The 13,098-nt window shown below is 36.1% G+C and overlaps 1 protein-coding gene across 1 annotated transcript; it reads left to right on the top strand.

Moving 5' to 3' along the window:
- Positions 1-882: 882 nt before the first annotated feature.
- On the top strand, positions 883-11,446 carry LOC131643624 (uncharacterized). The gene is made up of 7 exons (XM_058913888.1): positions 883-1,682; positions 5,443-5,521; positions 6,094-6,233; positions 7,336-7,459; positions 7,573-7,758; positions 10,031-10,102; positions 10,200-11,446. The coding sequence occupies exons 1-7, from the start codon at positions 1,285-1,287 to the stop codon at positions 11,022-11,024; spliced, it is 1,824 nt and encodes a 607-aa protein (XP_058769871.1). The 5' UTR covers positions 883-1,284; the 3' UTR covers positions 11,025-11,446.
- The last annotated feature ends 1,652 nt before the right edge of the window (positions 11,447-13,098 follow it).

Here is a 13,098-nt window from a genome sequence, read left to right as displayed (position 1 = left end):
TAATAATATTTAAATAATTTTTATAATTTATTAACAGATACGGATATTCGCAGGAATGAATAACATTAAACCCGCATCCATATCCATTAATAAACGGGTATTTAAATATCCATTTATTTTATCCACGGATATCTTTTAAACTATCCGCCCCGTACTCGTGACAAATTTTATCCGCGGATATGAATATTTTTGTCATCCCTAATTGAGTTTGGTCAAAATTCAATCCAAACCGGTCCATATACACCTATTATGAAATAATCTACCCTTTACATCGACTAAGCCGAAACCTTTAAGCTTGGTGATGAAAGTTTCTATTCTTAAATAATGTACTATTAGTTACAACCAACATATTAGTTTTAAAAAAATTACAACAACAATGATGTTAGTACAATGTATTAACAAATTACAACAACATTGATATATTTGTTTGATACAAAATAACAACAAATCGAAAGTGGTAATTTTTGGATTTTGAATTTTATTAAAAATATAGAAAAAAATTTAGATACAATTTTTGATATGTAAATTTTTTTTTTAATAAAAACATAATAAATATATAATTTCATCGTAACACGTATAATTTTCTTCTATTTCACTAAGTATACTGATTATATTTTTATTAAAAAATAGTAAAAAAATTATTAGAATAGTAAAATTGATACATAAGGAATTGTATTTCAATGTAAAACAAAAATTTTTAAAGTTAAAGTAAAAACCAACTCAATCCCATTTTAAATTTTGATTTTTAAATTAAATTCCAAAACAAAAAACCAAACACTAACCAGTAACCACTCTCCTTAATTTTCTTAGTTCGGTAATTATCTTTCATTAAAAGCGCAATTTTGTTTTCTATCCGTTAAAGCAAAGCATCGCCGGTGGCTACTATTTAAATCTCCAAACCCAAAGCCCACAAACTTTCATTCCCATAATACCCTCATCTCTTCATTTTAATTATTCACTACACTGCTCATTTACCTCAGGGCCCACACCGTCATTTCACCACCTTTACTTCTACAATAATCTACCACCATTCATTCCACACGACACCGTTTCACCACTCATCGCCACCGTCGCGACCTCGATAGCTTCACCTCCCTCACAAAATTCATTTCCACTTTTACCCCTCAAAATCTCTCCAAATTCCAATTCTCACCAACCGTTGTTTAATTCCAATCTAGAACCTTCGATTTTCGATCGTATTGAAATGGAGCCCTAAAAATCATCCCGTTAGGGTTTTTACGTCTTTCGGGAATTGAAAGTTTTGATTTTTTTTTCTTTTCCGGAATGGCGGATCGGGGAGAAGACGAGGATTTGGAAATGGCAATTCGGATGAGCATGACGCCGGAGCCGAAGCGCAATAAGCCTAGGGACGAAGTGGCGGGGGTTGTTTCGGGGTTCCCGGAGGATTCGCCGGAATCTAAGACTCGGAGGCGGGAGCTCATGGCTGCGGCGGCTGAGAAGCGGATGGCGACTGTTGTTAGGGTTTCGCCGTTGTCGCCGGTGGGGAATAAAGGATTGAAGAAAGGGGGTGAAGTTGTGAGGAGAGTGGAGGAATTGCCTTTGAGAGATGAGAGCCTGTGTAAGGAGCTTTCTGCGGAGGAAGCTAATAAGTTATTTGTTATGGTGTTTGGGAGTGAAGTCTCGAAGGATATTCTAGCACAGTGGTGCAACCAGGGAATAAGGTACTTTCACTAATGCTATATATTGCAAACTTGGTTATTCTGGCTTTTTGAATAGTATTACAGGTGAATCGTTGTTTTTTGGAGCCATTTGTGCCCAAATATTTTATTAACCTAGTACTGAACATATGAAGATTTCCCAATTCCAAGTCAGCAGATTGAGTTTTGGTGATCATGCATGAAACAAATATGTAAAATAGGTAATAAGTAATGAGAGTGTTGTAAGTGTTAGATATTCATTAGGCCTGTTGGTTAGAGGGATTATTTAGTTAGTTAGGTTAGTAGGGATAACGCACCACTTCCCAAGGTGGGCACAAGAATTGAGGTGTAGAGAGATATGCCGGATGGTTTGGAATCCAATGAACATGAACACCTTAGCAGGAAGCAAGGAATGGAGAAAATTCTAGATTGGCTGATAAGCCAAGAAAATAAGAGTAATAAGAGTTATTGGATGATATCATGTGTGACCTGCTAAATTATGTGCTGTCTCGTTCCTTATTTGAGGAGACCTATTCTCAAAGTGGTGGAGTCCATATGAATTTTGAGTTTCAACCGATAGTAGGGCGTTGGAGAAAGTGTTATTAACATCTCTCCACAGAAGAACAAAAACATTAGCTGATAGAAACATTGAAGATGATAGATGTTTGGAAGCCAGGAACAGTTGTCTAAAAGGAACCGGAATTCAGAGAAGTATGAATCTTTGAACTAGAAAGGGAACCAAAGTGGACATCATTGTCTCCTGCTTTAAAGTAGATGGCTGAGAAATCCAATGCGAACCTTAATGATGCAATGTGAGGATATTTTATTATATGAAGCTGTGTACTTGCACGAGTTCTCTTGCAAATGTTGAAGGGAGGATATAAGACAACATTAATATGGATTTAATATAAATCCTAAACTTTTAACATGACTACATATTTTATTTTATACAAGTAATGCTCTTGCAAATGTTGAAGGGAGGATATAAGACAACATTAATATGGATTTAATATAAATCCTAAACTTTTAACATGACTACATATTTTATTTTATACAAGTACTGCATTCACGTAGGAGGAAACTGGCTTTACTTGGGAGTACAACCAACATGTTGGATAATTACTGTGATAGGAAAGAACAAAACTAAACCCCAATTGCTACGATAAGGGCCTATAGGTTTACACACTAAGGGCTGTAGAGAAGCATCAGTAAGGGGAGTTCCCCCCGTGGCGGGGGAGGTGCAATTAGTTAATTATAGGAGAGATAAAAGGAATTTTGTGTAGCGATGGTTGTTACATCTGGGGTTGGACAGATCCTCCAAGCTTGGAGCATATTATTGCTCTTAAATTGTAGACTCTGATAATACACAAATATTTTAGAATTACTGAAGGGGTTCCTTTAACAATACAAGTGCAAACTAATGTTAATTTGCTTATTGAGTATTAATTTTGCTTGCGTAGGATCTCGATCTGACTACCTTGGATACATGCACAATCCACTAAGGGCAGATCCCTGTAGGTTTACAGTTACACACTAAGGGCTGTAGGGGCATCAGTAAGGGGAGTTGGGGGAGGTGCAATTAGTTAATTAAATGAGAGATAAAAGGAATTTTGTTGTGTAGCGATGGTTGTTACATCTGGGGTTGGACAGATCGTCCAAGCTTGGAGCATATTATTGCTCTTAAATTGTATAGACTCTGATCATAATACACAAATATTTTAGAATTACTGAAGGAGTTCGCTTAATAGTACAAGTACAAACTACTTATGTTAATTTGCTTATTGAGTATTAATTTTGCTTGCGTAGGATCTCGATCTGACTACCTTGGATACATGCACAATCCACTTAGGGCAGATCCCTATAGGTTTACACACTAAGGGCTGTAGGGGCATCAGTAAGGGGAGTTGGGGGAGGTGCAATTAGTTAATTAAATGAGAGATAAAAGGAATTTTGTTGTGTAGCGATGGTTGTTACATCTGGGGTTGGATAGATCGTCCAAGCTTGGAGCATATTATTGCTCTTAAATTGTATAGACTCTGATCATAATACACAAATATTTTAGATTTACTGAAGGGGTTCCTTTCACATTACAAGTACAAATTACTTATGTTAATTTACTTATTGAGTATTATTTTTGCTTGTGTAAGATCTCGATTTGACTACCTTGAATACATGCACAATCCACTAAGGGCAGATCTCTATAGGTTTACACACTAAGGGCTGTAGAGGGGCATCAGTACGGGGAGTTTGGGGTTCCTTTCACATATTAGAATTACTGACAGGGGTTCCTTTTACATTGCAATTAGTTAAAGGAGAGATAAAAGGAACTTTGTGTAGCGGTGGTGGTTTACGTAGTGCTGTAGTGGTCATTCACTCTTGTATTTTCCTCTGAGAACTGCTGGGGTTGGACAGATCCTCCATAGCTTGGAGCATGTTATTGGTCTTAAATTGTATACGATAATTATACATATACATTTTATAATTACTGACAGGGGTTCCTTTCACATTACAAGTACAAACTACTTATGTCTCTTGATCTAGCTCACTAATCATGCTTGTCAAAGTTTGTTTTTTTCAATTTGTCTTGATAAAAAAATAGCTTACTAGTAGTAATTTTGGAATAGTAAAGAATGGGTAAAGATCTTGTTTGTTTAGAAATGTGGTTGAGCCTAACTCACCTTACAAAATCGGTTAGTAAGGTGAGGATTGCTCCCACTTATAAGTACATGTTCAAGCCATATTTTGTTCGCTAGTAGGGTGAGCCAAAAACCATAATAGGTGGCCCACCGGATCTTAAACCAGACTCTTGATACCATGTTAAATATGTTTGGATCTCAGCCCCAAAAGCTAGCTCAAGAGGTGAGGTTGCCCTCACATATTTATACATCCAACAGTCCGAGAACCTAAGCAATGTGAGACTTCAAACAAACTCTAACAAACACAAATACCAACTTCAACACCCACCCTTACGCCTAGCGTGTAGGCCTGGGTCAAATGCCCACATTGCAGTCCTTAACCCGGCTCTGATACCATGTTAAATATGTTTGGATCTCAACCCCAAAAGCTAGCTCAAGAGGTGAGGTTGCCCTCACATATTTATACACCCAACAGTCCGGGAACCTAAGCAATGTGGGACTTCAAACAAACTCTAACAAACACAAATACCAACTTCAACATTGTTAAAACACCGAGTACACAATTAATAAAGCAATTCAAAATTCACTATTTCTATTCAATGTGGTCATCTTTGCATGAAATAGAGTGGCAAAATTCCTTGCTATCCAGGATGATTATGTTCACTTGATGCTATAGAACTTATCAATTAGAACACGAAGTCTTGATGGTGCTATCATGACAATATTCTTAATTTGTTAATTGGAAAACTGTTTTATGCTTCTGCTGAGGTCTGTTTAACTTAATGTATTGGCATAAGCTTCGCATCTTGTCCTGTAATAGATGAATAACTTCTCTTTATTTAGCTACACTTACATTTGTGCATCCTGTCCATCCGAACCTTATTGCCATCAAACTATTGCTATGATATACATTTTCCGGTTGTTGAGCTTAATTTCTGAATGGTTCAATTTGATTCACCGAATAATCAAACCCTTAAAGGAAAAAAAATGTGTCCCCAACTGATCATCAACATGTTATGTGTTTTTCATATTGTCCTGTTCTAAGTATTCGTTTGACTTCTGAATTATGTGTTTCTAATAATTATTAATTCCAAATGAATTATTTAATTGTTTTTTTTTGTGCTAATACTATGAAAACTTTCCTTTAGGTTTAGCTCTGATCCTGAAACATCAATGGGCTTAGTGCAGCATGAAGGAGGCCCCTGTGGCGTTTTGGCAACTATACAAGTAATGGCTACATTTTGCAGTATTGCTTTTTTGTGGCACGGTATCTATTTTTCAAAACTGTTTAATAAAATCCCCACTTCAAGTGATATAAGATCCCTATTTGGTTCTTATAGATTCACTCTGTAGGGACCTTGTAGATAGCCAGCCAATCTAATAGTGACCATCAAAGTCCCTAAACCATCGAGACTGTTTTCAATGGTTTTGAACTGTTCGAACACAATTGATTTCAAAGTGAAACTATAGTTGCTAAATGAGTACGGTATCCTATAAAATATTAACAACTAACTGGCTTTACATTCTGTGTAATTTGTGTTTTTCATCTTCCTTTCGTGTTAAGTAATATCTTGCGTTGCTGATTCATTGTTTTCCATATTTTCACCATAGTAATGTAGAACTCCTTTATTAAGAAAGTAAGACTTTTCTGTAGTTTGTTTGTTAATGTGTGGGCATGTCTGCACGGTATCCATTTGTTATTTCCATTTTATTTATTTCTTCTACAATATACAATATAAGTTCCAGATTATTTTTTCGTTCTATATTGATTTTGCTTGTTTTTCCCTTTAACTTTTCAGGCATTTGTGCTCAAATACATTATTTTCTTCGGTAATGAATTGTCACGCATACCACAGAATCGGGGTCTGGGCGTGTCAAGTAAAAGTCACTCTGTTCCATCATATAATATTTCTTCACTCACTGAAGATGTAAAAGTAAGGTGATTAACTTTTTCCTGATCAATTGTTTGTGTATAGCTAGGTAAAAATAATGTTCATTGTAATAAAACAATAGACTTCCATTGCTTGTACTTTGTACTTCATCCTGTCAATTTCTTTGATTTCAAATACTTAGCTTTCTTGTTATCATGCACATGAATGTGGTTTGATTAAATTAGGTGTCTTTTTTTTCTCTCTTAGTGGCACAATATAGTTTTTTTAATAGATTTGGTCTAATTATGTTTCTTTCAATCATTATCAATCTGTATTGAGTTCTTTGTTCATTAGTTGTATTTTATTTACAGTAGACAGTATTAGTTTCTCACTGACAACATTGAGTCAGAACTTACACTATTTATCAAGGTTTTTTTCAAGCTGTGCATTTGCTGTAGACAGGTTTTTCCGACACTTGTCTGAAATCTTTAAGATATTTGACCATCAAAACTGCTAGTCTGTTCTTTTAAAATGTGGTGGTTCTGTTATTAGAATGTTTTATTTACATTTTACAAGGTATTTTTTGAGTGACTGAAGCTCATCATCCCTATTTTTTTGAGTGACTCTGAAGCTCAACATCCTTAATTACTTGAAAAAATCACTATTTGGGAATTCTTGGTAGAAACATTTCCTGTTAGTAACAAACAATTTAACCTAACAAGTTGACGAAAAATCCAGAAGAATTATTATTTACCGCAGAGAATTCTTAAATAATAAACCAACCTTTACTTTACCCATGAAGCATTTAAATGGAATGGTTAGTGGCTGGTATATACCAATCTACAAAGCATCAGATGCAGATTAAACTTTCGTGTAATCCATTTTCCTTGGTGATCGAACATTGATGGCTTACTTGAGTCCAGCTTTCAAGCTACACGGGCTTTATTTTGTTTGCCTGTTTTATTAATTAATTTAATTATATGCGGAATATAGTATGAACACGTGTTTGTGTGTTTATTAGTGTATTGTGTATATTAAATTTCTAACAGCCTAAAAATTTAGTTCCTATTCAATGTCCTTCTATGCACTTCTCTGGTTTTTAATGTTGGTAGGTGTATTCTTTCATATATGCTATACTCATCATATATTTCTCTGTTGATTTCTTGGCAGAGCCCTCGTAAGAAGTATGGGTGAAATTTTATTTTTATGTGGAAGTAATAAAAGGGCCGTGATTGCAACTTTGAGCATTCCGGGGAATGATATTCAACGTTTTGAAGGAATCTCAGAGGATGAGGTACCTTCTTATTTGTGTTGATAATATTAGTTATTTGTGAACCTACTTGTTAGCAACAAATGGAATTGAACTCCCTATCTGTTGTGCTGAGTCTTGTCCTTTCCAATAAACAGGCTGTTGCAAGCTCACTTAAAGCTCTTTCTATTGAATCTTCTTTGGATCTGCTGAAAGTTCTTAGAGTTGAAACTCACACGTCAGAAACAACTGCTTTTCAGAGGCTTGAAGCAATTATTCCTTTATTCCAAAGTCGTATGGGGGCATTGCTCTTCTTAATCTCTGCTTTACTTTCTCGTGGACTGGTATGTTTTCCTACTTCAATCTTTGCTATATGTTTCACATCAGAATGTTATCTCTATTTTCAGAAATTTGTTAAGCTTCTACTTAAAAAGAACTAATTATTTGTTTGTGACTTAATATGCGATATCTTTTTGCACGAATATTAGAATTTCACTGCATGATTATGGAAACTTTTTTACTAGGTTTGCTTGTGTTTTGTACTTTCATTTGTTTCTATAGGAAAATTCATGCAATGATGAAAAGTAGAATATGACCATTTTGTTTATCTAGGTTATTTGCATGGTTGTAGTTTGCGTTACTTCAATTTGCTTCTCCATAAGCACTCAGAAGATATACTAACAATAACTTGCAAGAACTGAGGTTTTCAAACAAACAACTTACCGTATGAGTTGAAGTCAGCTCCTGCATTACAATTTTTCATAAGCTCTCTTATTTAACTTCTTCTTAATAAACATTTTTATAGCTCATAAAGACTTTCCCATAAGTAAAGAACCATAAACTTATATTAACTAAGAAGCTCTTTAAGTTAGAAGCTAATCCAAATACGACCTTTATATTTGAATGTAAGGTTTAACATTGCCTGTATATTAGGATGCCAGCAGTAGTCAAGCAGATATTTGCTGTTGTGTTAGAAATTCTGCCTTCATCATGGTCCACCCCTAGTCGCTTAATTGCGGCATTTGGCTTGCCTTCATTACAGCCTTCAACACCTTCACTGTGTTGGGTTTGAAAGGGTGGATTTAGTCCCACATTGCTTAGAGATATGGTATGTGTAGTGTTTATAAAACTTGGGCCGCCCTCACCTTACAAGCCGGTTTTGTAGGGATGAGTGAGACCCAATCTACACATTCTAAGATTGTGGCTTGAATTGGCTTAAACATTTTTGCAACTCAATGTCATTCCCCACCCCCTAAACCCATTTCTTGGTTATTAGTTTTTTGAGACCTGGGATATTGTCCTGAGCACCTGGAGTGACATGACCCAATTGGGTCTGGAGATGGTGGGTGCTCGATGTTTGCAGCAAATGTCACTTTTGACTCAAAATTAGTTATATTAAGAATATTCTTCGCAGTACCTTTATGGTTTGTTAAGCTTGAGGGAAAGTTCAGAGTTAGGGTTTTTCTGGCAACTAACTGTTTTAAGAATGTCTAATGGACTCTGTCTAGAAATTATTTTAGAAAAGCTTAACAGCCAAAAAAGTTTATTCTACAAGGACTCTGTTGAAATCATAGGGATTGGATGGAAAACTAAAAAAAGGGAAGTATATTACCAATAGAACACTGAACAGTTGTGATTTTGTGATGATAGGCCCTAGCTTAATACTTCTATTTATTCTAAAGAACCAATAAGCAGACTGAAATGTATCAGAATAGAAATAGAGGAATTTGCTATTATTGCTATATAGGGAGCTTTGTTGTAGAAGACACCATGGACATCCGTCATGCTAATACTGGATGTTATTTTATACCGTGTTGAAATATGGAACGGAAAACCGAGAGAATATATTTTAGTTTAGTGATGTATTTCTAATAAATATTTTGTGATAATAAACACCGACATTATTATCCTATTTATGCTAATTTCTAGGTCAATTATAAGTGTAATACAATGTACTTATATTTAGTCAATGCCACTCCTAACATTATAAGTGTAATACAATCAGTACTTATATTTAGCCTATGCCAAGCCTAATATAAGAAGACTCTTAAAACAATAATAATTCAAATATTCAACTAGATCCATCTTAAGTTGGTTAGAATTTATAATTTTTTAAGGATTCCAAAATTTATAGTCCAACATCACAATTCACAACCATTACCAAGTTGATTCAGTAGCACAAATCTGATGTCTAACTAACATATTCTCTTGACATTTATGGTCTACAAAATATCTTGGAAACTGGAAATGACAGACACTGGATGACAATGTTTCTTTCCCTTTAAGCTTATATTAGCTTGGGTGGTTGAGGATCAGTATCATGGGAGATGGATTTCTATGTTCATATTATAAATTGTGTCAATGTTGTAATTTATAGGCAATGGAGCTGTTGTTATCAGCACCTATAGTCATACCTTTAAAGTTCAAACTTTGAGTTCTTTCACTATGTTTTCTTAGTAATTTTGTCTTTCACCTTCTACACCTAACATTTAGTGACTACAATGAATGGTAAATTAGAAGTCATAAATTCCGAAGGGTTACTGAATTTACACCGATTATTATCATGTCTTAAAAAAGTTCTCCAGTTAATGTATGCAATTGTTTTCTTTCCTCTAGGATTCGGTTCAAAGTGACAGGGATGATCCCAGCCTACCACTGGTTACTGCTCCTTTTGGGCATGCCTCCCAGGTAATTGAGAAATGCCGCCATTTATTTTGTTTTGAATTCAGTTCATTTTAAATTAATTTTAGAATGACATTTGTCTTTTTCTACAAATCTTGTACAGGAAATTGTAAACCTACTGCTCTGTGGGCAGGCTGTCGCAAATGTATTTGATGGAAGGATGGATTTAGGTGGAGGAATGTTTCTGAAAGGTGTATCCCGAAATGTGGAAGTTGGATTTCTCACCCTGCTAGAATCCCTGAATTTCTGCAAGGTTGGTCAGTTTCTGAAAACCCCAAAATGGCCTATATGGGTTGTTGGGAGTGAATCCCATTACACAGTGTTGTTTGCTCTTGATCCCACCGTTCAAAACGAGAATGAATTGGAAGGAAGGGAAACACAGATCCGCAAAGCTTTTGATGCACAAGATCAAAGTGGAGGTGGCGGCTTCATTAGTGTGGAGGGTTTCCATCAAGTCATCAGAGAAACAAATATCAAACTACCACAGGAGAAGCTAGATAACCTTTGCAGTGCAGGGTTCATTGTATGGAGTGAATTCTGGCAGGTAATTTTGGACTTGGACCAAAACTTGGGAGGTTTGAAAGATTCATCAGGATTGATGGGTAAGAAGGTCTTTGATCTTTTCCACTTTAACGGGATTGCTAAATCAGATTTGAATGGCAGTCAAGCAAGTTTTGGGGGTGAAACTCCACTGCAAAGACCCAGGCTGACGAAATTAAGTGTCTCAGTTCCCCCAAGATGGACACCTGAGGAATTTATGGCAGATGTGCAAGGTCCATCCGCTTCTGGTACAAGTGACTCTGCTGGGAAGGACATTGAGGTATCTAAACCAGAGCCTGTTCAGCATGCGCCTCTGGTTGACTGCGTAAGGACACGCTGGCCACGTGCTGTCTGCAACTGGTCGGGTGATCCTCCTAGTATAGTCTGAAAGACACTTAAATGGGTTGAGCTGGGGAAAGGAAACATGGTTCAGCAAAGCCATCATGAAAAGAGGTGATGATGCTCTCATGTTTTACTTTGATATAAGGAGGGGGTAAAATCTCCAGATTCTCTACAAACTGTGCAGCTGATATATGATGTGGATTAATGTATTTTCAATTTTCTTTTCGATTTTGTCACGAGTCACGACATTCAAAGAGTTTGGGAAAGGAGGGGTGTGTGGTGATATTTATATTCAAGCCTACGTGTAAAATCAATTTAAATGTATTATTGTTAATTAGGAAGGGTCTTAGTTGTTGGGATTTATTATTAATAAACGTGGATTCTATTCTTCGTTCTGTTTTAGTTTGTTGTAATATATAGTATATTATGGAGCTTGGCTTCTGAATAGAGGAAATGAGTATTTCATAATATTATTATTTCAGTATCTTGTGGAACTTAGTTTGGAGGCTATCAACGGCTTGGAAAATTCTTCTTTCTTGTTTGGCATGCAGTTAACGTTTGGAAATCACAGTATCACACTTAGATAGTCCAGTAATGTCATTGTATTATCAAATCAGCATAAAATCACGTCCAGTTGATCTCTTGGGTATGTTTGGATTGGCGGGATTGGCGGTGAACAGAATTGATTCTACCAGAATTGAGTTTGGTAGAATTGATTTTAACAGAATTGAGTTTACCAGAATTGATTTATGTTTGGATACATTTATAGAAAAATGAGTTGAACAATAAATTTCAGTATAAAAATTACCCAGAATCAATTTTGGAGATAGAAGCTACAAATTCTAGCTTCTAGTAGAATCAATTCTGGAAGGCAGAATCAATTCTACTTTTGATAAAACAAACACCTCAAAATCACCCAAAATCAATTCTACACCTCTAGAATTGATTCTGGGTCTTCCAAAAGCCAATCCAAACATGCTAGAAGTCTGCATGTTAGGGGTCTGAGTAATGGTAATGAGTGCTCTAGGCTCTAGGAATACTTTTTAAAAAATTAAAAAGATAAGTTTTTTTCTTTTTTGAAATATGTGTATTTAAAATATTAAAAATTAAAATAATTGATTTTTTACTTTTATATTTTTATTTTAAATTTTTAAAGAATGGCGCACACTCATTACCATTTACCATATCATACCAACACATAGTCAAGATAAAATGACACCAATTATCGTATATTCGTATATCAAAATCAACTGTTGGATTAAAAGTTATCTACTTAATCTAAATGCAAGGTTGTCATCCTAACCCTAATGCTTATGTGGCATGATTATAGCAACTTTGAACACAATCATAATTTTAGAATTTTCAATTTTTATGAGCCACTATATTTTTCTAACAATATTATTAAAACCACCTTTCTAACCACTATATTTTTAACAATATTATTAAATCATCTTTCTAGCAATAACATCAAATAGTAATAGTATAATAATATTAATAAATAGTTAATTATTACTTTATTACTAATCCTTCAATAATTATATTTTATGATCGTACCTGATCAGAAGAGTCGTCAAGGCCTACTCGGATGCTGGTCTTCGTGAAGTGAAAAAGGGGGGGTGTACCTGCAAGGTACTCCGATGCCAAAGTGAGTAGAGGAACAAAGGAGAGCAAGTACAAGCTAAGGTTAGAAGTGAATTGAATACCTGACCCTCTACTGAGAGAGGGTATTTATAGCCCCCAGCGCTGGGCCATGATCACGCTAGTGGGCTGGATTCCCAGGCCCAACTAGGAGACTGCCAGGTTTCCTGGGCGGAAATATCGGAGGTGCGTGATGCCCTCTGTCCTGGTTAACCGCTCCGTAATCCAAGGGAGACGCGGTCTTATAGGGGCCACGTGGGCTCCGTAGTATTCGGAGGATTGGATATGAAGGAGTCCTGCGAGGAGCAGGGTCCTCGGCGAGGAGGGCGCTCGCGGAGAGCATGGTCCTCGGCAGGGATGTCAGCGGGGAGCACCCATGCCGAGCAAGGAGGTGACGAGCACCATTTCACATGGTGGTGGGTGCGACTTGGTTTGGACCTCGAAGGTCCAGTGGGCCGAAGCTGCATTGGGCCTAATTCTTG

The sequence above is a fragment of the Vicia villosa genome, linkage group LG1, assembly GCF_029867415.1.
Source record: "Vicia villosa cultivar HV-30 ecotype Madison, WI linkage group LG1, Vvil1.0, whole genome shotgun sequence".
In the NCBI taxonomy this organism is placed as follows: Eukaryota; Viridiplantae; Streptophyta; class Magnoliopsida; order Fabales; family Fabaceae; genus Vicia; species Vicia villosa.
This window is presented reverse-complemented; position numbering and strand designations above follow the sequence as displayed.